At 44.6% G+C, this 27,311-nt stretch overlaps 1 protein-coding gene across 1 annotated transcript; it reads left to right on the forward strand.

Moving 5' to 3' along the window:
* The first annotated feature begins 497 nt into the window (after positions 1-497).
* LOC147109906 (uncharacterized) lies at positions 498-26,924 on the forward strand. The gene is made up of 8 exons (XM_086002421.1): positions 498-574; positions 758-1,075; positions 22,868-22,988; positions 23,653-23,708; positions 25,290-25,354; positions 25,851-25,892; positions 26,026-26,069; positions 26,867-26,924. Exons 1-8 carry the CDS (start codon positions 523-525, stop codon positions 26,922-26,924), a joined length of 756 nt encoding a protein of 251 aa, XP_085858547.1. The 5' UTR covers positions 498-522.
* The last annotated feature ends 387 nt before the right edge of the window (positions 26,925-27,311 follow it).

A 27,311-nucleotide genomic window follows, 5' to 3' on the forward strand; every position in this document is an offset into this window, starting at 1 on the left:
ATCTGAAATATAAACAGCAAATGTTTATAAATACACAGCAGGCCTGTCAGTGTCTGAAAAATAATCATACAGCACAGAAGGAGATATTTCGGCCGGACTCCTTAAACGAGCTATCCAATTAGTCCCACTTCCCTGATCTTTCAACATAGCCCCGGACTTTTTCTTCCTGTTCAAGTGTTGATTTAATTCCCATTGGAAGGTTAGGGTTGAATCTGCTTCAACGATCCATTCCGGTAGTGCATTCCAGATCATAAAAGAGCGAATAATGTTTAGTTTCTGAGCAAAGGTCTGCGCACTTGAAGTTAGCCAGACCCTTCCGCCCATTTCCTGTATCTTGCCAACAATTTCTATTAATATGTAACAATTAGATAGGAGTCAGTGGAAAGAGATTCCACTCATATGACCAGCACTCGGTCCAATCAGCGTCGCCGCTTCAGTAAATGTCTCAACTGATCTGTTCTGTAGACCAGGAAGAGCGGGTCAGTCACCGAGTGTAACAGGGACTGGCGCTGTTCTCTCAGGATGAAGACACTGCCACTTACCGCGGTAGCTGTTTGCTTATTTATATCAGCGGGTGAGGATCACTTTCTCCTATCATTTCTTTTACTGATTACAGAAAAAAAACAGCAAACGATTGTCATAGAAAATCAAGTTTAAGTACAAAAGATGACGTTAGTATCACTTCAGAAAAGTATATATTTTGTCGAGTTTGTGTCTTTCTCTTTACTTCCTCCTCAATGTGATTTTCTTTCCTCAGTTGAGCCCCAGGATTTTACTATATATACAGAAAACAGTCGGATAAATGTGACCGTCGGAAGCAACGCATTTTTTTCAGTGCGTCCATCAGCTGAGACGAAGGGAGGGAGGTGGGACTTCGGGCCGACAAATATCGCTGTGTGGATCGGTACAGAGTTTCATCCAAGTAATGAATACAGAACACGGGCTGAGTTATTCCTCCCGAACGGATCGCTCCTGCTGAAGTCAGTGACAGCTTCGGACAGTGGAGAGTACACTGTTACCATGTTTCCAGACAGCGCCCCTCAAACAAAAGCACCCATCACTCTGCATGTACTTTGTAAGTGAAAGCTTTTTGTGGGGGCAGGGTTGTTCACAATCTATTTTAATTGTTTTCATGTCACAAGTCATTCGTCACCAGGTATATAAGCAGTTTCGGAGCAAAACTAAGATACAATAAACTCTACAACCTGTATCACTATCGCCGTGCCACAATTTAGCTAACAAGTTGTTTGCTATTGATTGATTTGTTTGATATCGAAATGCTGATTAAAATACACGAGTCGCGAAAATTCTTATCCTGCAATATTAGTTATTGGAATGAAATTCGATCGCAGTCACCAATCAGTATTGCCCACCAAAATATATTCTTACACGCAACAGCAAGATGCTGTAAATGCACAATGGATCAATCAGCACCTTAAAGAAAACCAGGCGGGAACATTTCATGTGGCACAGCTGGGGCTATATTTTGAATGTAAGAACATAAGAATATAAGAATATAAGAAATAGCAGCAGGAGTAGGCCATTGGTCTCCTCGAGCCTGCTCCGCCATTCAATCAGATCATGGCTGATCTTCTACCTCATCTCCACTTTCCTGCACTATCCCCATATCCATTGATTCCCTTAATATTCAACAATCTATCGATCTCTGTCTTGAATATACTCAACGAATGAGCATCCACTGCCCTCTGGGATAGAGAATTCCAAAGACTCACCACCCCCTGAGTGAAGAAATTTCTCCTCGTCTCAGTCCTGAATGGCCGAGCCCTTGTTCTGAGATTGGTCTAGACTCCCCAGCCAGGGGAAACATATTCCCTGAATCTATCCTGCCAAGCCGCGTAAAAATGTTGTATGTTTCAATGAGATCACATCTCACTCTTTTAAACTAATGGCCTCGTCTACTCAATCTGTCCTCATAGGACAATCCCCCCATCCCAGGAACTAGTCTGGTGAACCTTCCTTTCACTCTAACTATGGCAAGAATATCCGTCCTTAGGTAAGGAGACCAAAACTGTACACAGTACTCCAAGTGTAGTCTCACCAGGGTCCTATATAATTGCAGTAAGACGTCTTTACTCTTATACTCAGATTCTCTTGTTATGATGGCCAAAATATCATTTGCTTTCCTAATTGCTTGCTGTACCTGCATGTTAACTTTCAGTGATTTGTGTATAAGGACACCCAGGTCCCTCTGAACAGCCACGTTTTCCAATCTCTCTTTTCTGTTTTTCCTACGAAAGTGGATAACTTCACATTCCTCCACATTACATTCAATTTGCCATGTTCTTGCCCATTCACTTAGCCTGTCTATATCCCCTTGAAGACTCCTTGCATTCTCCTCAGAACTTACATTCCCATCCAACATTTTATCATCAGCAACTTGGATATATTACATTTGGTCCCCTCATTCAAATCATTGATGTAGATTGTACATAGCTGAGGTCCAAGCACTGATCCTTGCGGTACCCCACTAGTTACAGCCCGCCAACCTGAAAATGACTCGTTTATTCCTACTCTCTGTTTACTGTCCGTTTTCTCTCCATTAAGCAATTCTCAATCCTTGCTAGTATATTATCCCCAATCCCATGAGCCATAATTTTGTTTAATAACCTCTTGTGTGGCACTCCAAAACACACACTCCAAAACACTCCAAAACACTCACTCCAAAACACTCACTCCAAAACACACACACCAAAACACTCCAAAACACTCACTCCAAAACACACACACTCCAAAACACTTGTCGAATGCCTTCTGAAAATCCAAAAACACCACATCTACTGGTTCCCCCTTACCTATGCTGCTAATTACAACCTTAAATACTCTAATAGATTTGTGAAACACGATGTCCCTTTCATAAATCCATGTTGCTCTGCCCAATTCTATTATTATTTTCTAAGTGCCCTGTTACCATGTCCTTAATAATAGATTCAAGCATTTTCCCTACTACTGATGTCAGGCTAACTGGCCTGTAGTTCCTCATTTTCTCTCTTCCTCCTTTCTGAAATAGTGGTGTTACATGTGTTACCTTCCAATCCGTGGGAACTGTTCTAGAATCTACGGAATTTTGGAAAATGACAACCAATACATCCACTATCTCTATAGCCATTCCTTTCAAAACCCTAGGTTGTAGACCAGTAGGTCCACGGGATTTATCGGCTTTCAGTCACATTAATTTCTCCAGTACTACTTTTTCACTAATAACTTTCAGTTCCTCATTCCCGCTAGACCCTTGGTTCTCCACTATTTCTGGGAAGTTTTTTGTGGCCTCTTCCCTGAAGACAGTCACAAAGTATTTGTATAATTTCTCTGTCATTTCCTTATTCCCCAATATAATTTCTCCAGTCTCAGCCTGTAAGGGACCCACATTTCCTTTCGCTAATTGTTTCCCTTTTACATTACTCTCAAAGCTTTTACAGTCTGTTTTTATGTCATCGCTAGTTTACTCTCATATTCTATTTTCCCTTTCCTCATCAATTTATTGGTCCTCCTTCGCTGAATTCTAAAGTCCTCCCAGTCCTCAGGCTTACTAGTCTTTTTGGCAGCATTATAAGCCTCTTCTTTTGATATAATGTTATCTTTAATTTCTCCCGTTAGCCACGGTTCGACCACTTTTCCTGTGGGTTTTTTGTGCCTTAAAGGAATGTATATTTGTTGTAAATTACGTATTAGTTCTTTAAATATTAACCATTGCACGTCCACTGTCACACCTTTTAATGTAGTTTCCCAATCTACTTTAGTCAACTCGCCCCTCATACCTCCGTAGTTTGCTTTGTTTAGAGTTAAGAACCTAGTTTCAGATTTAACTCAGTCACTTTCAAATTCAATATAAAATTCTAATATATTATGGTCACTCTTCCCTAAAGGCCCCTTTATTATATAAGCTGGGGTTGCCCGGCAGTGCCGAGGCTTTTTCGAGGGCATTTTGTTGTTGGAAGAGAGAGAGCGACTGGGGGGGGAAGAGAGAGAGCGACTGGGGGGGAAGAGAGAGAGTGACTGGGGGGGAAGAGGGAGAGCGACTGGGGGGGAAGAGAGAGAGCGACTGGGGGGGAAGAGAGAGAGCGGCTGGGGGGGAAGAGAGAGAGCGAGTGGGGGGGTAAGACAGAGAGCGACTGGGGGGGAAGAGAGCGAGCGACTGGAGGGAATTGAGAGAGAGCGACTGGGGGAAGATTGAGAGAGCGACTGGGGGGAAGAGAAAGAGAGCGACTGGGGGGAAGAGAGAGAGAGTGACGGGGAAGAGAGAGAGCGAGTGACTGGGGGGAAGAGAGAGAGCAAGAGACTGGGGGGAAGAGAGAGAGCGAGAGACTGGGGGGAAGAGAGAGAGTGAGAGACTGGGGGGAAGAGAGAGAGCGAGAGACTGGGGGGAAGAGAGAGAGCGACGGGGGGAAGGGGGAGGATGGGGAAGGGGGAGGAAGGGGGCGGGAGGGGGGAGGGGGAGGGGAAACGGGGGGAAGTCCGGCATTGCCAAGGCTTTTTTGTAAAACGGCAGTTTACAGGGCCACGCGGTTTACGGCTGGCCACTGCCGCTCCCCAGCTCTGTGTCTCGGGCCGAGCAGTTGTGAGGCCCGGCCCGAGTGACCCCAACTCACCTCCCGCTCTGGCGGGCCAGGAGCGGGATACTTTGCCGGAGCAGCACTGTGGGGGTTTGTTGTGCTGGTGCTGTCGCTGTCGGTATTAAAAAATGGCAGCGACGTTTCGGGAGGCTGCAGGATTAGGCACGCCCACACATGGAATGAAACGCCCCCCATGATGCAAGAGAGAGAGAGAGACTGGGGGGAGACGAGAGAGAGAGAGAGAGAGAGGGAAGGAGAGACAGAGGGAAGGAGAGAGAGAGAGAGGGAAGGAGAGAGAGACAGAGAGAGGGAAGGACAGAGAGACAGAGAGAGAGAGTGACTCAACCGTGGATAACGAGGGAAATTAGGGACAGCATAAAATCAAAAAAAAGGGCATATCAACTGGCAAAAAAAAGCACCAGACCGGAAGATTGGGGGCAGTACAGGATACAGCAAAAGAGGACAAAGGGATTAATCAGGAAGGGGAAAATAGAATACGAAAGTAAACTTGCAGCAAACATAAAGACAGACTGCAAAAGCTTTTATCGGTATATCAGGAGGAAAAGACTGGTAAAATCCCAAGTCGGTCCCTTGCAGTCCGATTCGGGAGAATATATAATGGAGAATAAGGAAATGGCAGACCAATTAAACTCATACTTTGGTTCTGTATTCACAAAGGAGGACACAAATAACCTCCCAGGAATATCAGCAAACATAGGGACTAATGAGAGGGAGGAGCTGACAGAAATTAGTATCTCTAGGGATATGGTGTTGGGTAAGTTGAGGGGACTGAAGGCCGACAAATCCCCGGGGCCTGATAAACTACATCCTAGGGTACTTAAGGAGGTGGCCCTGGAGATAGCAGATGCTCTAAGGATCATCTTCCGGAACTCCATTGACTCGGGAACAGTACCCGTGGATTGGAGGGTAGCTAATGTTACCCCAATATTTAAAAAGGGGGGTAGAGAGAAAGCAGGGAATTATAGACCAGTAAGCCTTACATCGGTTGTGGGCAAAATGCTAGAGTCCATTATTAAGGATAAAATAGCGGAGCACTTGACAAATGGGGAAAGGATCGGACAGAGTCAACATGGATTTACAAAGGGTAAATCGTGTTTGACTAATCTGCTGGAATTTTTTGAGGAGGTAACTGGTAGAATAGATGGGGGAGAGCCAGTGGATGTGGTGTACCTTGACTTCCAGAAAGCCTTCGATAAGGTTCCACACAAAAGATTATCATGCAAAATTAAGGCTCATGGGATTGGGGGCAAAGTATTAACGTGGATAGAGAACTGGCTGGCGGATAGAAAACAGAGAGTTGGAATAAACGGCTCGTTTTCGGAGTGGCAGGCAGTGACCAGCGGGGTGCCGCAAGGATCTGTCCTGGGACCCCAGCTGTTCACAATATATATAAATGATCTGGATCAGGGAATTGGATGCAATATTTCCAAATTCGCTGACGACACTAAACTAGGAGGAGGGGTGGGCTCTGATGAGGATGTCAGGAGGCTACAGTGCGATTTGGACAGGTTGGGGGAATGGGCGGATACGTGGCAGATGCACTATAATGTGGATAAATGCGAGGTTATCCACTTTGGGGGTAAAAACAGGAGGGTAGATTATTATCTAAATGGCAATAGATTGGGAGATGGGGAAGTGCAGAGGGACCTGGGTGTTCTTGTGCACCAGTCACTGAAGGAGAGCATGCAGGTGCAACAGGCGATTAAGAAGGCAAATGGTATGTTGGCCTTCATATCAAGGGGGTTCGAGTATAGGAATAGGGATACCTTACTACAGCTGTACAAGGTGCTGGTGAGACCGCATCTGGAGTATTGTGTACAGTTTTGGTCGCCCCATCTGCGGAAGGATGTTCTTGCCATGGAAAGAGTGCAACGGCGATTCACCAGGCTGATACCTGGAATGGCGGGAATGACCTACGAAGAGAGATTAAATAGTTTGGGCTTGTACTCACTGGAGTTTAGAAGATTGAGAGGGGATCTCATCGAAACATATAAAATTATGGCAGGCCTGGACAGGCTGAATTCAGAGAGAATGTTTCCAATGGCCGGGGAGGACAGAACCAGGGGCCACAGTCTAAAAATAGCGGGCAAATCATTTAAAACAGAGATGAGGAAGAATTTCTTCACTCAAAGAGTGGTGAGCCTGTGGAATTCCCTGCCACAGAGGGCTGTGAAGGCTAATTCAATAAATATTTTCAAGAGAGAATTGGATATATTTCTGAAGGCTAAGGGGATTAAGGGTTACGGAGAAAAGGCGGGGACGGGGTACTGAACTGGTAAGATCAGCTATGATCTCAGACTAAGATCAGCCATGATCTCATTGAATGGCGGAGCAGGCTCGAAGGGCCGAATGGCCTACTCCTGTTCCTATCTCTATGTATCTATGAAGGAGAGACAGACAGAGACAGAGAGGGAAGGAGAGAGAGAGACTGGGGGGAGAGAGAAAGACTGGGGTGGAGAGAGAGAGATGGGGAGAGAGAAAGAGTAGAGAGGCTGGAGGAGATGGAGAGAGAGAGACGGGGAGATAGAGAGAGAGAGAGAGAGACTGGGGAGATAGAGAGAGAGACTGCGTGGGGAGAGAGAGAGTAGAGAGACTGGGGTGAGAGAGAGGAGAGAGACTGGGGTGAGAGAGAGGAGAGAGACTGGGGAGAGAGAGAGAGAGAGAGGGAGATGGGGAGAGAGCGAGAGAGACGGGGTAGAGAGAGGAGAGAGACTGGGGAGAGAGAGGAGAGAGACTGGGGGAGAGGGAGAGCGAGACTGGGGAGAGAGACGGGGGAGAGAGAGAGAGACTGGGGAGAGAGCGAGATAGAGAGACAGGGAGACAGAGAGAGAGAGATAGAGAGACGGGGAGCGAGAGAGAGATTGGGGGGAGAGAGAGTGAGGCTGGAGGAGGGAGAGTCTGGAGGAGAGAGAGAGACTGGGAGACTGGGGGAGAGAGAGAGACTGGTAGATAGAGAGAGAGAGAGAGAGAGAGACTGAGGGTTGAGAGAGAGAGAGAGACGGGGAGAGAGAGAGAGAGAGGGAAGGAGAGAGAGGGAAGGAGAGAGAGACAGACAGAGACAGAGAGGGAAGGCGAGAGAGATACTGGGGGGAGAGAGAGAGAGACGGGGAGAGAGAAAGAGTAGCGAGACTGGGGGGAGAGAGGGAGAGAGAGCGAGACGGGGAGATAGAGAGAGACTGGAGAGATAGAGAGAGAGACTGAGGGGGGAGAGAGAGAGCGACTGAGGGGGAGAGAGAGACTGGGGTAGAGAGAGAGAGAGACAGGGGAGGGAGAGAGAGAGAGTGGAGAGACTGGAGGGAGAGTGAGGAGAGAGACTGGGGAGAGAGATACTGGGGAGAGAGAGAGCCACTGAGGGGAGCGAGAGAGAGATTGGGGGGAGAGAGAGTGAGACTGGAGGAGGGAGAGTCTGGAGGAGAGAGAGAGACTGGGAGACTGGGGGAGAGAGAGAGACTGGTAGATAGAGAGAGAGAGAGAGAGAGAGACTGAGGGTTGAGAGAGAGAGAGAGACGGGGAGAGAGAGAGAGAGAGGGAAGGAGAGAGAGGGAAGGAGTGAGAGACAGACAGAGACAGAGAGGGAAGGCGAGAGAGATACTGGGGGGAGAGAGAGAGAGACGGGGAGAGAGAAAGAGTAGCGAGACTGGGGGGAGAGAGGGAGAGAGAGCGAGACGGGGAGATAGAGAGAGACTGGGGAGATAGAGAGAGAGACTGAGGGGGGAGAGAGAGAGCGACTGAGGGGGAGAGAGAGACTGGGGTAGAGAGAGAGAGAGACAGGGGAGGGAGAGAGAGAGAGTGGAGAGACTGGAGGGAGAGTGAGGAGAGAGACTGGGGAGAGAGATACTGGGGAGAGAGAGAGCCACTGAGGGGAGAGAGAGAGAGAGATAGAGAGATGGGGGAGAGAGAGTGGGAGAGACTGGGGGAGAGAGAGAGAGAGACTGGGGAGATAGAGTGAGAGAGACTGAGTGGGAGAGAGAGAGCGACTGAGGGGAGAGAGAGACTGGTGGGGAGAGAGAGATGGGGAGAGAGAGAGAGTAGAGAGACTGGGGGGAGAGAGAGGAGAGAGACTGGGGAGAGAGAGAGAGAATGGGGAGATAGAGAGAGAGATAGACTGAGGGGGAGAGAGAGAGCGACTGAGGGGGGAGAGGGAGAGAGAGACGGGGAGAGTGAGAGAGAGAGATTGGGGAGAGAGAGAGACTGGGGAGATAGATAGAGAGAGACTGAGGGGGGAGAGAGAGCGACTGAGGGGGAGAGAGAGAGACGGAGAGAGAGAGAGAGAGAGTAGAGAGACTGGGGGAGAGAGAGGAGTGAGACTGGGGAGAGAGAGAAAGAATGGGGAGATAGGGAGAGAGAGAGAGAGAGAGAGAGACTGAGGGGGAGAGAGAGAGAGACTGGGGGAGAGAGACAGGGAGAGAGAGAGAGACTGGGAGAGAGAGGGTTAGATGGGGGAAGGGAGAGAGAGACTGGGGAGAGAGAAAGAGACTGGGGAGAGAGAGAGAGAGCGAGAGAGAGACTGGGGGAGAGAGAGAGACGGGGGGAGAGAGAGAGAGACTCAGGGGAGAGAGAGAGAGAGAGAGAGACTTGGGGGAGAGGGAGAGAGTGGAAGGAGAGGGAGAGAGTGGGGGAGAGACAGAGAGAGACTGGGGAGAGAGGGAGAGAGTGGGGGAGAGAGAGAGAGAGACTGGGGGAGAGAGAGATGGATAGAGAGAGAGACTGGGGGGAGAGAGACTGGAGGAGAGAGAGAGAGACGGGGGAGAGAGAGAGACTGGGGTGCAGAGAGAGAGGGAAACTGCGGGAAGAGAGAGAGCGTCTGAGGGGAGAGAGAGGGACGGGGAGAGAGAGAGAGAGACGGGGGGAGAGAGAGAGAGAGGGGAGAGAGAGAGAGACGGGGAGAGAGAGACTGGGGAGATAGAGAGAGAGACCTGAGGGGGGAGAGAGAGAGCGACTCAGGCGGAGAGAGAAAGACTGGGGGAGAGAGAGAGAGAGACAGAAGAGAGAGAGAGACGGGAGAGAGAGAGAGAGAGAGAGGGAGAGTAGAGAGACTGGTGGGAGAGAGAGGAGAGAGACTGGGGGGAGAGAGAGTGAGACGGGGAGAGAAAGGAGAGAGACTGGGGAGAGAGAAGGGGGAAGGGAGAGAGGGACTGGGGAAGGGAGAGAGATAGAGAGACTGGGAGACAGAGAGAGAGAGAGAGACTGGGAGCGAGAGAGAGATTGGGTGAGAGAGAGACTGGAGGAGGGAGAGACTGGAGGAGAGAGAGAGACGGAGTGAGAGAGAGACTGGGAGAGAGAGACTGGACGAGGCAGAGTCTGGAGGAGAGAGAGAGACTGGGAGACTGAGGGATAGAGAGAGACTGGGAGATAGAGGGAGAGAGAGAGACTGAGGGGGGAGAGAGAGAGACGGGGAGAGAGAGAGAAACTGGGGGAGAGAGAGAGAAACTGGGGGAGAGAGTGAGAGAGAGAGACTGGGAGACAGAGAGAGAGATAAAGAGATGGAGAGAGAGAGAGGAACAGGCCCGCCCCGAGTCACCCCAGCTGAGTAGGCTGGGCACAGTGAAAGCGTTGATTTCTTTAAGACAGCACAAAAACTGCTCTGAAATTATAGCAGCTCTTCGACATCATAGTCACTCAATGCTAATGAGCGGATAATGAGATGCTAATTAGCGGAATTTTGAATGTTTTTTGGATACCGTGGGTGCAATTTTTGTCCAGCTGAAATGTAAATATGCGTATGACCAGTCCGCAATCGTAAGCTTTCTTTTGATTTGATGCGCGTGTAGGTACGCTCTATAACTTTCGGACATATAGAGAACGGACAGACAGACAGACAGACAGACAGAAGAGGTCTTTTATATCTATATACCCTTTCTCGTTGCATAATACTAGATCTAATATAACCTGATCCCTAGATAGGTCCTCAACATACTGATCTAGAAATCTATCTTGTATACATTCCATGAATTCGTCCTCTACACTATTACTGCAAATTTGGTTTCCCAGTCTATATGTAGATTAAAGTCCCGCATGATTACTGTGATACCCTTCTTACATGCGGCTCTAATTTCCTGAATGATATTCTGCCCTACATTACAGCTACTGTTTGGGGGCCAGAAACAAATCCCACCAATGTTTTCTGCTCCTTGCTGTTTCTTGGCTCCACCCAAACTGTTTTCTACTTCTTGATTTTCAGAGCGAAGATCCTTTCTCTCTACTGTCTTTATTCCTTCCTTTATTATCAGGGCTACCTCTCTTCCTTTTCCATTTTGCCAAGCCCTTCTAAAAGTTATGTATCCTCGAATATTTTGTTCCCAAACTTGGCCACTTTGCAACCACGTCTCCATTATGGCTATTAGATCATACCTGTTAATTTCTAACTGTGCTATTAATGTATTTATGTTGTTGTGAATGCTTTGCGCATTCAGATATAGTGCCTTTAGCATTGACTTGTTTCTCTTTTTCCCTGATGTCACCTTAGTCACTGATGCTTTATTACTGCAAATTACTCTCTGTCCCTTCCTGACCAACTCTGTTTAGTTTGACCCAAAACTCTACTCTGCTCCACAGCGTGACATTTCTCTTGCTGCTTTTATATTTATGCTTCCGTGAATCCTCCCATCCCCCTTCATTCATTTAAAGACCTGGCTACTGCCCTAGTTATTCAGTTTGCCAGGACACTGGTTCCAGCCCAGTTTAAGTGAAGCCCATCCCAATGGAACAGCTCCCTCTTTCCACACTACTGGTGCCAGTGCCCCATGAATCAAAACAGCTTCCTCCCACACCATTCTTTGAGCCACACATGTAAATCTCTAATCTGTTTGTCCCTATGCCAATTTGCACGTGGCTCAGGTAACAATCCAGAGATTAATACGTTTGAGGTTCTGCTTTTTAATTGGGATCTTAACTCCTCAAACTCCCTCAGCAGCACCTCATTCCTAGTTCTACATATGTCATTGGTTACTACGTGGACCATGACAAATCAATCCTCCCCCTCCCACTCCAAGTTCTTCTGCAGCTGCGAGGAGATGTCATTAACCCAGGCACCAGGCAGGCAACACAACCTTAGGAGCTCTCGGTCATGGCTGCAGAGAACAATATCTATCCCCCTGGCTATAATATCCCCTACTACAGCTACATTTCACTCCCTCGACATGAATGGCCTCCTGCACCATGGTGACATGGTCAGCCTGCTCATCCATCCTACAGGCTTTTCCCTCATCCACACAGGCTGCAAGAACCTCATACCTATTGGACAAGGGCAAAGGCTGAGGCTCCTCCAGCACTGCACCTGTGGTCCGCTTACCTGCCTGAGTTGCATTCTCACCGTACTGTCACTGCCCACTAACCAGACCTGTACAACTACCTAACCTAAGGGGTGTGACTGCCTCCTGGATCAAAGTGTCCAGGTAACTCCCCCCATCCCTGATGCCACGCAATGTCTGCACCTCAGACTCCAGCTCAAAAACTCTGAGCTGAAGTTTCTCAAGATGCAGGCACTTACTGCAAACGTAGTTGTCTGGCATCACAATGCTCTCCACAAACTCCCACATGCTGCAGTTGTGGCACACTGCCTGCACTGCCATCCCTAAATGATCTTGATTTATTTAATTAAATGTAATTAAATTTGTAATTCGTTAACTTAGTTTACAGTGTCGTATCCTGACTACAAACTTGATCCAGATTAAGCTAAGGGTACTGAAATTAAATATCTACCTGTAACACAAAGCACTACAAGTACTGTAGGCAAAAATCGTTCCCTCTCTTCTCCGAATTCCCACTATTTAGAAATTCCCAACCAAAGCACTCTGTTCAAATCCACACTTGCAGCCTTACCCAATTTACCAGTGAGAATTCAGCTCCTGTTGATTAGCGCCTATTCAAGTCACGCACATACAATAGCAAATTACTGCGGATGCTGGGAATCTGAAATAACAACAGAAAATTCTGGGAACTATCAGCAGGTCAGGCAGCATCGAGGAGAGAGAAACAGAGGCAACGTTTTGGGTTGCGGACCCTTCGTCAGAACTGGAAAAGGTTAGAGAAGAGAGATTTTAAAGCAAGGGCAGGGAGGAGGGGAGGAAAGAACAAAGGGAAGGTTTGTGACAGGCTGGAAGACCGGAGAGACTGACTGAGAAAAGGGATGATGTTGCAAGGCATAAAGAGAGGTAATGGGACAAGTTAAGAAGCAATAGGTGACCCTAGATGAGGTCTGAATGGCGATGGCAGATTCATCAACAACTCCCATGTTAGAGACAAGGGGAAAAAATATATATGTTAAAAATTACAGGGGCCGTGGTTATAGTCTGAAATTGTTGAACTCGATGTTCATTCCAGAAGGCTGTAAAGTGCCCAATCGAAAGATAAGGTGCTGTTCCTCGAGCTTACGTTGAGCTTCGTTGGAACAGTGTAATAGGCCGAGGACAGAGAGATAAGGGTTGGAGTGGAGCGGCGAATTAAAGTGACAGGCGACCGGAAGCTCGGGGTCATCCTTATGGATTGAAATGATGTGTTCCGCAAAGTGGTCACCCAATCTGCGTTTTGGTCTCCCCAATGTGGAGGAGACCGCATCGTGTGCAGCGGATACAGTATACTAAATTGTAAGAACCTTGAGGATCCCTGATTATAATCGCTCAACCTTTGGTGGCCGTGCCTTCTCTTGCCCAGGCCCTGAGCTCTGGAATTCCCTGCCTAAACCTCTCCGCCTTGCTACCTCTCTTTCCTCCTTTAAGACGTTCCTTAAAGCCTAACTCTTTGACCAAGCTTTTGGTCACCATCCCTAATTTCTCCTTATGTGGATCAGTGTCAACTTGTCTGTCTTAACATAATCCTGTGAAGCGCCTTGGGACGTTTTACGACGTTAAAGGCCCTATATAAATACAAGTTGTTGTTGTTGTTGATGTACAAATAAATCGCTGTTTCACCTGGAAGGTATATTTGGGGCTCTGGACAGTGGGAAGAGAGGAGGTAAACGGGCAGGTGTTGCATCTCCTGTGCTTGCATGGGAAGGTGCCAGGTGAAGGTGAAGATGTGTTGGGGGTGATAGAGGAGTGGACCAGGGTGCCCTTACACTTGACTGACAGGTAATTGCCACTGGCAGTCAGCTTCTGCTAACTACAGTTGTTAAAGAATTACATTTCTCTGTTCAAACCTATATCTTCAACTAAATTTCACTTTTTACAGCTTCTACTTACCCAATAATTACCAGAAATTCCCACTCTTTACAAATTCCCCACCAAAGCACTCTGATCAATCCATTCAGTTTAGTCCCGCTCTGGGCAGACCACTCAAAATAAGGAATGTCAGTAGTGAGATTATCAATAATCTTGTGGTAAAGGGGCCTTTAGGGACAAGTGACCATAACATGATTGAATATTACATTAAGTTTAAGAGTGATGTAGTCCAATCTGAAACTAAGGTCTTCAATCTAAACAGAGGAAACTACAAGAGTATGAGGGACAAGTTGGCCATGGTGGATTGAGAGACTACACTAAAAGGTATGAAGGTGGACATACAATGTCTAACATTCAAGGAAATAATGCATAATTTGTAACAAACATATGGCATAAAAACCCATAAGGAAAAGTGATCCAACCATGGCTAACAAACGATATTAAAGCTAGTATTAAGTCAAAGGAGGAAGCTTATAAAGTTGCCAGAAAAAGCGGTCAGTGTGAGAATTGGGATCTTTTAGAAATCAGCAAAGGGTGACAAAGAAATTGATAAAGAAAGGGAAAATGGAGTATGAGCAGAAACCAGTGAAAAATATGAAAACGGATTGTAAAAGCTTCTGTAGGTATGTGAAAAGGAAAAGACTGGCGAAGGTAAATGTAGGAACTCCCCAACTCCCAAGTTCTTCCACAAATGTGGGTGGTGTGATGCCAGAGCCCTTTGCTCTCAAGGCATTTTCATCTTCTGCTCACCCTAACTTCGCGGTCTAGCTTTTTTCCTCACAAAAAATGTAGCTTTTTTCTATAACTCTTGGAAAATCCTCTAAGATCACATGGATTTAAAATTCAACTTTGGAATTGTTGCATCATATTTGCTGCTTTAGAGTGGCGTTACATTTGACATAGTGTGACATCAAGGAGCCCGAGTAAAGTTGAAGTCAATGGGGATCGGGGGGAAACTCTCGACTGCTGGAGTCATACCGAGCACAAAGGAAGGTGGTTGTGATTGTTGGAGGTCAATCAACTCAGCCCCAGGACATCGCTGCAGGAGTTCCTCAGGGCAGTGTTCTAGGCCCAACCATCTTCAGTTGCTTCATCAATGGCCTTCCCTCCAACATAAGATCAGAAGTGGGGATGTTCGCTGATGATTGCAAGTGCTCAGTGCCATTTGCAACTCCTCAGATAAAGAAGCAGTCAGCAAGTTCTGGACAACATTCAGGCTTGGCCTGAAAATTAGTAAGCAACATGCACGCCAAACAAGTGCCTGGCAATTAATATCTGCAACAAGAGAAATACTAACAACCACCCCTTGAAATTCAACGGCATTACCATGCTGAATCCCCCACCATCAATATCCTAGGGGGCAAAACAAAACTGGACCAGCCACATAAAAACTGTTGTTACAAAAGCAGATCGGAGGTTGGTTATCCTGGGGCAAGTGTCTCACCTCCTGACTCCCCAGAGCCTTTCCACCATCTACAAGGCAAAAGTCAGGAGTGCGATGGAATACTATACACTTGCCTGGATGAACGCAGTTCCCACAACACTCAAGTTGTTTGACACCATCCAGATCAAAGCAGCGCACATGATTGGCATATGAACCACCACCTTCAACATTCAATCCCTCCACCACTGGCGCACCGTGGCTGCAGTGTGTACCATCTTCAAGATGCACTGCAGCAACTCGCCAAGGCTACTTGGACAGCATGTCGCAAACCCTCGACCTCGAAAGACAAGGGCAGCGGGCACATGGCAACACCATCACCTCCAAGTTTCCCTCCAAGTCACACACCATCCTGTCTTGGAAATATATCCCCATTCCTTCATCGTCACTGAGTAAAAATCCTGGAACACCCTTGCAACAGCACTGTGGGAGTAACTTCACTGCATGGACTGCAGCGGTTTAAGTAACTGGCTCACCACTACCCTCCCAGGCGCAATTAGGGATGGGTAATAAATGCTGGCCTTGCCAGCGTCAGCTACATCCCAGGTACGACAGAAAGTGCATTTGCAGACTAAAGCAGAGAGGCGAAGATTTGAACTCACTGTCTCTCAGAGCATTAGCACAGGCCACTGGTATTACAAACCCAGTAACATGATCATCATGCTACAGTATCCGCCTCTTTGACGTGTCCTCCATTGTTTTCACTGTGCAGTTCAGCATTCTATTAGCATTGTGACTGCTGATATTCAATGGTTGGGGCATCAAATCTACTAGGACTCCTCGATCTGTTTTAACTTGATCCAGAGCAATTTTGCCAGCATTCATGCAGTATATGTATCACCCATTTCATTCTTTTCTGCTTTCAGAATTGCACTTTATTTTATATCCCCATTGAAGTAATAAAACTCACTACGCACTTGGTTCGAGTGTAAAGCAAGGCTTTAATCAACTTGTTTCAAAACATGGAGGTCTAGTTATCTTTCACTAGTTCCGGTTTACAAAATGTCCTGGGGCAGCTGGGCCCACGCCCGACTCTTAATACTCCTTGGACGGCGCCACCAGCTGGCCGTCCAGTGTTATTTCATGAGTCTTTCTTCATGGATCATACGATTCGTAACACCCATTAAATGCCATCTGCCATTGTTCAATGTTTCAGCCATTTTCTTAGTCTTTCTAAAGGTTTAACCTGAATTCTCATATTCTCCTGAATTCTCTTGAGCTTAGCCAGTTGTCTTTTTCGTGGAACTTTGTCTGACGTCTTGTGGAAGCCGAGATACACCACATACTTTACCTATATCGTACTGAATGGCGGAGTAGGCTCGAAGGGCCAAGTGGCCTACTCCTGCCCTATGTGTTATGTTCTTGTTATGTAATTCATTGTAGCTCTGTGTAATGAGCATCCCCATTGCAGAGCTGCTGTGACTTCAACAAGCTGTCTAACAGGCAATAGCATTGACGAATACTCACAGACCACAATCCAGAAATTGAAAAGCAACTTTTATCCACACATTTAAAATATGTGACAGAGAGCGAAATAAAGAGTGCAACTTTCACATGGAGATAATGTAGAAACTGAAATATCATGAACAAACTTTTTAAAAATCTAGTGTGAGAAAAAAACAATTTTTATCCTAATGGAGAAATTTGACTGTCTACAAATGAAAAAATTAGTTATCAGGGCTAGAAAGGTTGTTTAGCAATCACTATGCTGTTAAAACCCCAATTGCGCATTTTTCAACAAAGCTTAACAGTTAATGGAGTACTTAAAAGCGATATTAGCGCTGAAAATACAAATTTTCGGCAGTTGCCCTGATATCAATGATTACACTGATTGCCGGATAAGGCGGTGGGTGGTCCACAGTGCAGCCAGTGTCGGGCAGTGAATGACTGACTGCAACTTCAGGGTTTCTGCATTTAGAGGCGCCTGTGCTAAATCCAGAATTCACAGTCTGATTGAGAGGGTTAACGTTGGCAAACGATGACAGTTCTCCATCATAATTAACCAAAAATTCCAGGCCAATATCTTTCTTTTGATCAACAGATGCATTGCACCATATTATGCAAGTTTATTTCACCTGTACTAGGGTGAATCGATGTTGAACTAGGCCTGTGCCTTTAAGCCTACAAAGGTTAGTTGCTATTGATTGGCGATCCCGAGATTAACGTAAAATTAATTGTTGTTGGTGAGGGAAGCAAGTTTTGCAGATGGGTGAGTGGTTTTGAATCTCCCAGTCCAGCTCACAAGAAACCAAGATTAAATTACTAACTGCCTTTCTCTCTTTATATACACTTTGTATACTTTGAGACTTATTCAAACCGTTTATTTATGGATGATAAATTATGTCCAGAATGTTTCTGTCTGTCTGTCTGTCTGTTGTCTGTCTCTCTGTCTGCCTATCTATCAATCTGCCAACATGCCTACATGTCTAACTATCTACCTGATTTTTTTCCATTCACGAGATGTGGGCTTCGTTTGCAAGGCCAGCATTTATTGTCCATCCCCAATTGCTCCTGAGAAGGTGGAGATGAGCCATCTTCTTGAACAGTCCATGTGTTGAAAGTACTCCCACAGTGCTGTTAGGAAGGGCGTTCCAGCATTTTGTCCCAGCGATGTTGAAGGAGTGGTGATATATTTCCAAGTCAGGATTTCGACTTAGATTGGAGCTTAGGGGTGGTGGGGTTGTTTTGCGGCTGTTGCCCTTGTCCTTCTAGTTGGTAAAGGTCGTGGCTTTGGGTTGTGCTGCTGAAGCAGTCTTGGCGAGCTGCTGGAGTGTATCATTTAGATGGTACAAACTGCAGCCACGGCGCGCTGGTGGTGGAGGGAGTGAATATTTCAGGTGGTGGATGGGGAGCCAATCAAGCTGCTGCTTTCTCCTGGATGGTGTCGAGCTTCTTGAATGTTGTTGGAGCTGCACTCAGCCAGGCAATTGGAGAGTATTCCATCACACTCCTGACTTGTGCATTGATGATGGTGGGATGGCTTTGGGCAGGCAGCAGGTGAGTCACTGGCTGCTCAATACCCAGGATCTCCGACCTGCTCTTGTAGTCACAATATTTATGTGGCTGGTCCAGTTACGTTTCTGGTCAATGGTGACCCCCAGCATGTTAATGGTGAAGGATTGGGCGATGGTAATGCTGATGAGTGTTAAGGGGAGGTGTTTAGATTCTCTGTTTTGGGAGACAGTCATTGCCTGGCACTTATATAGCGTGAATATTTATTGCCACTTCTCAGGCCAGGCCTAAATGTAGTCCAGTTCTTCTTGTATGCGAGCATGAACTGCAACATTATCTGAGGAATTGTGAATGGAACTGGACAGTGCACAATCATCAGCGAACATTCACACTTCTGACCTTATGATGGAGAGAAGATCACTGATGCAGCAGCTGAAGATGGTTGGGCCTAGGATACTGCCCTCAATATCTGCTGCAGCAATCTCCTCTGCCTACGATTATTGGCCTCCTTCAACCTTCTTCCATCGTGCTAGGTATGACTCGAGCCAACTTAGCTTTTTTCCCCGATTACCATTGACTTTAATTTTACGAGGAATCCTTGATGCCACATTCGGTCAAATAGAGTCGTGATATCAACAGAAATCACTCTCACCTCACTTCTGCAATTCAAATCTTTGTCCGTGTTTAGACCAAGGCAGTACAGAGGTCTTGAGCCAAGTGGCACTAGCGGAATACAAGCTGTGCAGGGGTGAGCAGGTTATTGGCGAGTAAGTGCTGCTTGATAGCACTGTTGACGAACCATTCCATCACTTTACTGATGATCGAGAGTAGACTGATGGGGCGGTAATTGACCGGAATGGATTTGTCCTGCTTTTTGTGGACAGGACTTAGCTGATCAATTTTCCATTTTGTCAGGTTGATGCTAGTTTTGTAGCTGTACATGAACAGTTTGGCTAGAGGCGCGGCCAGTACTGGAGCACAAGTCTTCAGCACTGCAGCTGGGATGTTATCAGGTCTCATAGACTTTGCTGTATCCAGTGCGCTCAGCCACTTTTTGATATTACATATTGTCTGATTATCCTCTCTCTCGCTCTCTTTCTGTCTCTCCTTATCCATCAAGAACACGATCTGACAACTGCATAATTTCAAATAGCAGAAGATATTGACTGATATACTCCTACACAGTTCATGGAATTAAGAAAATCCTGAAATTGGTTCTCAATTAACCTTTAACACTTCGAACCCGTGCCCTGTTTTCCTATTCTCTGCTTAATTTGAAGTACTTTCTTGATATATCTTTTACATACAATTTGTTATTCTCTATAGCCAAGAAGTTCACTTTTACATCTCATCGTTTAAGGCGGAAAGTATAAATTTCTTCATTGTTTTGACCATGGCTCAGCCCCATGACATTCATTGCTTATCTCTGCTCTGCCTCTCATAGTTCAATGCGTCCCTTGTCTCAAGTTTTCAGTACTGCACACAATACTCGAGGAGTGCTCTGACCAGAGCACTGTACCATGTTGGCATGCTTTTATGATTTGTACTACATTGTTTTGTGCATAAGGGTCAGCATTCTCTTCGCATTGTGATTGCTGATCATCAATGATTAGAGCTTCAGGTCTACTAGGATTCCTAGATCTGTTTTAAATACATCATTATCAATTTGCAGCAGCGTTCATGCAGTGCATATGTCAACCATTAGTTGCCTTCCTATGTTCAGTACTTTTAACTTGCATTTATATTCTAATTTAAGGCACCCCACGTTAATAAGAGTGTCAAGACCTTGGAGAAGTTGCAGAGGAGATTAAGCAGAATGATATCAGGGATGAGAGGCTTCACTGATGGGGAGAGACTAGAGAAGTTGAGATTGTTCTCCTTCGGGCGGAGAAGGTTAAAGGGAAGCTTAACAGAGATTTCATAATTATGAGGGGCCTTGATCGAGTTGCTGGGGAGAAACTGCTTCCACTGGCAGGTGGGTCTGTAACTCCAGGACACAGATTTAAGATTGAGTTAATGGGGAGAAACTGCTTCCACTGGCAGGTGGGTCTGTAACTACAGGACACAGATTTAAGATAATTGGCGAATGAACCGGTGGAGATGAGAGTTATTCTTACACAGAGAGCTTTAATGATCTAGAATGCACTGCCTTAAAGGGTGGTGAAGGCAGATTCACTGGGAATTTTAAAAAGTAATTGGAAAGGGATGCAAAATGGGCGGTATTGCATCTTGCATCTGTTAATTGTCCCTTCAAATAATCAGTTCTATTGACTTCAATTTCAGACGGGCGTACAAGTGGCGAGTGATGTGATACCGTCCGTTGTGCATTTGCACCCAATTTGAATTTTATCATCTTGTTGATTACATGTGAAATTACTTAATTAGCGTTTTGTTGCAGCTTTTGTAGAAAATCATGTAACCGCCTTTCCCTTTTAATTGTATTTACAGAACCAGTTTCTAACGTCACTGTGTCAGCCAACAATTCAAACCCAGTAGAAAACATTGATACCATTTTACTGACCTGTCACGCTTCGGGCTTTGTACAGTCACGGATTTGGTTTAAGGCTAACCGACCTGTCCAGGATAATGACAGGATAATTACATCTCCGGACAAAGTTACACTGACTATATTCAGAGTTAACAGAGCCGATTCAGGAACATATAAATGTACTGCCAGCAACATTTATAGCAGCGATTCTGGATATACCATCCTGCAAATTAATTGTAAGTATGCTGGGTGCCAAAAGGATTAGCATGTATTATATATTAGTGATTATTTTAGTTATACAAAAGCCACATGTTCTTGAATTTCTTATAGATGGAACAGAAAAGTTCTTTATTACCCTGTTTGGGTAGAAATTGGGAAAGCTCTTACATTTTATTGTTCTGCCCTAACAGTCCCAGCTGGTTTATTTGAATGGTAGAATGTGACCAGTCTGTTAAACATAGGACCAATTAAAACATTGACTGAATAAGATCCAATCATGGTGAGAAATATATTGTCAGGTTAATAATATCATAAACAATTTGTACGAAATTTGCTGATGATACAAAGCAAGTTGTGAGGAGAACATAAAGTGTCTGTAAAGAGTTATAGATAGGTTAAGTGAGGGGCAAAAATTTGGCAGATGGAATATAACATGGGAAATTGTAAGGTTATCCACTTTGGTAGGAAATATGAAAAAGCAAAGTATTATGTAAATGGAGGGAGACTGTAAAATGCTGCGGTACAGAGGGATCTGGGTGTCCTCGTTCATGAAACACAAAAAGTTACCATGCGGGTACAGCAAGTAATTAAGAAGGCAAATGGAATGTTGATCCTTATTTCAAGGGGGATGGAGTATAAAGGTAGGGAAGTCTTGCTACAAATGTACAGGGCGTTGGTGAGACCAGACCTGGAGTACTGCATAGAGTTTTGGATTCCTTATTTAAGGAAGGATATACTTGTATTTGAGGGAGACCAGAGAAGGCTTACTAAGTTGGTTCCTGAGATGAAGGGGTAGACATATCAGGAAAGGTTGAGCAGGTTGGGCCTATACTCATTGAAGTTTAGATGAATGAGAGGTAATCTTTAAGCAGCCCACTTGATTGGCAACACATCCAACAACTTAAACATTTACTCGCTCCACCACCGGCACACCACGGCTGCAGTGTGTACCATCTACAAGATGCTCTGCAGCAACTCGCCAAGGCTTCTTTAGCAGCACCTCCCATACGCGTGACCTCTTCCACCTGGAAGGACAAGGGCAGCAGGCACATGGGAACACCACCACCTCCAAGTTCCCCTCCAAGTCACACACCATCCTGACTTAGAGTTATATCACCGATCCTTCATCGTAGCTGGGTCAAAATCCTGGAAACCCCTATCTAACAGTACTGCATGAACATTAAGTTATCAACTCCCCTTTCGTGTTTCTAGCATGAAGCCAAGGTTTGTGCACCTTTTACTGGTTTACAGACCAGTGACTACAGTCTTTCCCTAGTTGCACTCCTTTCACAATGTTAGGCACTTCCATGGTATCTTCTCTTAAATTTCACTGTTGCAGTGAATACTATTTAGTTTTTGAGCCCTCGTCTCATTCATATCCTCTCATTGCTGGCATCCTAGTGGAAGCCAAAACTGCACCCAATACTCTACCTATGGCCTGACGGATGTATTTTGCAGACTCATCATCACCTAGATGATTATTTTATTCAATACACTGATATACACAATAGCCAGAATTATGTTTGTCCTTGTTGCGGAGTTGCCAGTTGTAGTCCTGCTTTTAAGAATCGCGCAGCTGCAACCCAACATCACTCAGTTCCTGAATCTCATTAAGAATCTACAATTTATCGCCGATTTTCCATTCAATTATTGGAACGGATAATCAGTAATGGTGAGTAACTGGCAGTCGCTCCCCAATCGCCAGTTTTTACAATTAGCAGGTGCTGTAGTGGGTAACTATAAATGTATGGTGGGATCAATGGCATAGTACCTGAACCAGCTTGTCGACCATGGAGTTGCACAGAGTTTTATTTAAAAGTGATAAAATTAATAAAGTAGGTTTCAACCATTGGCCTCTTTTATTTTTTGCAGCAATTGAAACTTGAAACCAGTCAAACACTATGCAAATAAAATCTGAAATATATATTTCTCTTGCGATTACATATTGCTACCAAATTGCAATTGTGCCTGGCGTGTGATAATAACGTTCATTATTTTGTCTGTTTGCATTTTTCAGATCAAACCACTGGCGACAATAACATAAGCAGTGGCGCCATAGCAGGGATAGTGATTGCTGCTCTTATATTGTGTTTGTTCAGCGGGATCACTGCATGGTTGGTCAAAAGGAAAGCAGCCAGGTAAATATAGTATTCAGCTTTTACCAACATCTTGAATAGTTTTATCCAAAGCCCGGTATATTGAATTAAAGTAGGTTTGAAAAAAGTTGTTTCCAAATATTTCTATATCACACTTCAAATGTATGTGGTGATAAGGGATGTTTCCACGTTTAATATTAATTGATTTGTTTTCGGATTGATTTGAACCTGTCGCTGCAAATGTTGCATGCTGTAATTACACGCTTTCGCCACTATTGAATTTGCAGTGCCTCAGTTTTGCGTCTCCCAAGCACTTAAGCTGTCGTACAGAGAAATATTTAGGCTTCCACCGACTTTAATCTGCTTCCCAAATAGCCCCAAGTTTTAATATTTCATAATAATCAATAATATATACGGTAGGTTAAAATAAGGACAAACTGTTAGACTTTGTACTGGTAACCTGAATAATAACTCCATGTCCTGATCCAATTATTTGCCCTAGCGGGCTTGACGTGAAGTCTTGAATCCTGACGTGGAGATCGACCTGTATGCATGATATTTCTTGTTTCCAGTCAGAAAACAGTTTTCATTAATAATTGGTTCTGAATAATTAGAATATCTGTTGCAGATCATATTTAATGAATGATTGCAATAAAATGTCGTCCTGAAAGCTCATATGTTGGTCTGTTGCACAACATTTATTTAGGATGAATGACCGAATGCAGGGGCAAAATGCTGCGAACATTAATTCAACCGTAAACGGTAAGTGAAATACTTCAGCATTTCCAAGCTGCTGTGCAATGTAGGTTGTAACAGCTCTTCTTGATTTAAAAGTAATTTAACTAAACACATATAAAGATTTTGAAGCGTTATGCTTGAAGCTAAATGAAGAGAAGTTAATGCAACGACCCCTGTTGCGTGTTTTGCAAATGAAGTAATTGCATAGCATGCTTAATGGTAGTTTGGAAAGAAATAAATAGGATTACATTGAATATACAGACAGAAACCGGCCATTTAGCCCAATAAGTCCCTACTGGTGTTTATGCTCCACTCGAGCTTCCTCCCAGCCTTCCTCATCTAACGCTATCAGCATAACTCACTATTCCCTTCTCGCTCATATGTTTCTGTAGCATCCCCTTAAAAGACATAGGCACGTGTTTAGCACAACGTTCTGTTTAGCATAGCTCTTTCAACGCATGACTAAGATGGGAATGGTGAAAGGAAACAAACCTATATGCAAATTACATCTTAATGAAAATCCTTTAAGTTTCAATCTCTGTTCCTGGCTCCATTTTCATGTGATGGTCTCAGCATGCAAAGACTTGTATATTCCTTATTCCAGCTGAGGAGCTCATAGAATTTTATAGAGATACACAATGGACAAAGTGATGAAAATTATCGTGATGCTAAAATATTTATTTTGTTTTCACATTAGTTGTTCCATTTGTAATGCCAGTCAGCTCGACGAACACTAAAATTACGAAGTTTTGGGGCTAAGTTTGTCCTTCTGCCTAAGCGTATAAGGGGTGATATCTGGATTTATTTGGAGAAATGTTAAAAGGGCTTGCGACTTTCATTCACTCATTTTACTTCATCGCTCCAAGTCAAAATTCCTCACAATAATTGGTGGGCTCCAACTGTACCACTTTATCCTAAAATAAAATTTATGCCCCAGCAGCCTTTAATTTGATTACCACAGGATCCACGTAAAAACAGTAAAAGAAGAATATTAAATAAAGTTGCAACTTCTTACAATGTCTTATTCCATTTGCATCTGGAATTGTTCATTGATTTAAGAATGATGTCAATTGCTTGAAGAGTTTCTGGAGGGGGTTTAATAGATGGTACCAGGTGTGTGGGACTTCGGTTCCGTGGAGATGCTAGAGAAGCTGGGATTGTTGTTCTTTGAGCTGAGAAGGCGAAAGGGAGATTTAACATGGACGTTCAAAATCATCAATGATATTGCTAGAGTGAATATGGAGAAACTGTTCCATTGGTAGAAGGGTCATTAACCAAAGGACACAGATTCAGGCTAATTGTCGAATGAGAAATCTGCCCGATGAAATTTTTTTTAGAAAGTGAGCGGTTATGATCTGGAATGCATTGCCTGAAAGGATGGTGGAAGCACATTCAATAGTAACTTTCTAAAGGGAATTGGGTAAATAGTTGATGGGGAAAAATTACCGGGCTCTAGGGAAAGGGCAGTGGATTAGGAAAAATTAGATAACACTTTCAAACAGCTGGTATAGGCACGATGGGCCGAATGGCTTCCCTCTGTGCTGTATCAGTCTATGATTCTATTATTGTATTTTCAATGCTGATTAAATGTTGTTATTGGCACAGACATCACTGCTACAATTGGTGAGAACTCAGCAGGGACATATGAAAATATTCCAAGAAAGCAAATGGTTAGTAAAGTTCCATTAATACGCTACTATATTGGTGAGCTCAGTAAACTAAAGGGAATCTATGCTTGTTCAAATCCATCGAAGTCATGGTTCCTGCAGCAGCAGTAAACTGGAGTCACATATAACCAGAACAGGGTGGGGGTGGCAGGCGATCTCGCCTCAGTGCATAAGTGGACCAGTTGGGGATTTACAACAATCGAAAAATGTTTCTGATGCTGGATAGAACATTGGGGTGAACTACCACTTTTACAAATGAAACGAAAATCGGGCGGAGCGTAAAATGGGCGTTCGATGTAATATTGCACTTGTTCCAACCGGCGGTAAATTTGAAAATTCAAATCCTGCAATTCCGTTTGTGGAATAGATAATGTAAGCAAGCTCTTCGAACTTTTATCTCGGTATACATGGTGTTGGGCTAACCATTAATTCTGAAGCAACTACATGGGATCTTCGTGTAAATGTTTACAATTATTTTCATCCAATTGATTTTGTACAGGAGAGAGCTCCGAAACCGCATGATGAAAACTCCACTTATATGGTGAGGAAATTATTATTTTTATTCCTACATAACATTCACTTTCAGTTTTTAAAAATGTAATTTCAGTTCTCTTTTGATGCGCTCCATAGGCCAATCTGTTAGCTAAAAAGAACAATTTCTTCACTTTTAACAGGGATTACAGCTGCAAGATCAGTCTGTTTACAGTGACCTGACGAGGTAAGTGGGTAGAAAAAATTACAACTACTCCACCATGTTGCGAAGAAAAAGAAATGAAAATATTTTATTTCTTCCCAGGATAGGGGTTTCACGTGTCAAGGCAGTGTTTATGTCTGATCCCTAGGTGCCCTAATAACATTACCTATCCACCGTGTAGTGCAGGACTTGTGAGACCGAATTGTGATATTCCCCTATGGAAAGGGAACTTGCTGTGCTGTAGGGAGCACAAAACATCTTGATCGAGTAAGATTCCTGTTTGTTCTGCGCATTTTCAGACATCTCATGAGATGGTGGGCTTGTGGGTGGAGGACGCTACCATTCATAGAACGCCCTGGAAGCGGAGAGCGGGAAAACAGTGCTTCTGCTATTGGTCAACTACAGATCATATGTGACAGTGTGTGGGCCTATCAGCTCCTGTTTTATCCACGTGCTGTCACGACTGTACTCTTCTACTCTAATCAATCCGCTGCTGAACAACGCCACTGGAGAGCCACTATTTTCTACATACATTTTAAGAAGACATTGAATCTATTGTGTAATATCCATGTATTCCAAGTGTGCACCACACAAAGAAATCCATAATTACTTCAAATTTACAACAGTCAAGCACATTTTACATTTTCAACACCTCTCACATCTTCATTCCCAGCTAATTCAGCGGCTTTGTGCAATAGCTCACACCCAACATCCCACTGCACACTTGAAGGAGCATAGATTGCCGCTTCACATCAGCAATGAAATCTGTTGTTATTTCCCAACTGCAGCATATTTCACTGAATTTTTTCATACATACTTAGAGTCATGTTTTCCCATAATTTTGTTTCCACAGACATTAACACTGTTGGTGAATCGTAGAGCATTGTTCGTTTGTGACTGGCTACAACAGAAGGACAACTGATTCAAGAAAATGTTGCTGCAAGATACTTGTCTCACCTTTCCTTTAAAATAATTATTCTATGCTTCTCCCAGCCCCGTCTCGAGTTTCTCCCTGAGAAAATCCTCTCTCAACCTGTCTACTAAGCAATTCCTCATATTCATGATTTCAATATCCTTCTCAACTCACCTTGCCCTCTCTCCCCTGATTTAACTCCACTTCCGTCCTCACAAAACCTCGCCCTCCATATAGACTCACTTACTCATGTACATTTCCACCCTCAACCTTGCCATCTAACGTGCCTTCTCTGCATTCATTTTCTCAAACTCAGGCTAGGCCATCTCTGATCTGTATATATCAGCAACAAT

The sequence above is a fragment of the Somniosus microcephalus genome, chromosome 12 (genome assembly GCF_052327205.1).
Source record: "Somniosus microcephalus isolate GS21.2 chromosome 12, FLI_Smic_1.0, whole genome shotgun sequence".
Taxonomy (NCBI): Eukaryota; Metazoa; Chordata; class Chondrichthyes; order Squaliformes; family Somniosidae; genus Somniosus; species Somniosus microcephalus.

What these genes read in the sequence shown, in the direction of transcription:
- LOC147109906 (XM_086002421.1), top strand. Translation starts at nt 523, where the DNA reads ATGAAGACACTGCCACTTACCGCGGTAGCTGTTTGCTTATTTATATCA. An exon ending in CATTAATTCAACCGTAAACG is followed by an intron (nt 23,709 to 25,289) that starts GTAAGTGAAATA and finishes TTATTGGCACAG; the next exon opens with ACATCACTGCTACAATTGGT. An exon ending in ATATTCCAAGAAAGCAAATG is followed by an intron (nt 25,355 to 25,850) that starts GTTAGTAAAGTT and finishes GATTTTGTACAG; the next exon opens with GAGAGAGCTCCGAAACCGCA.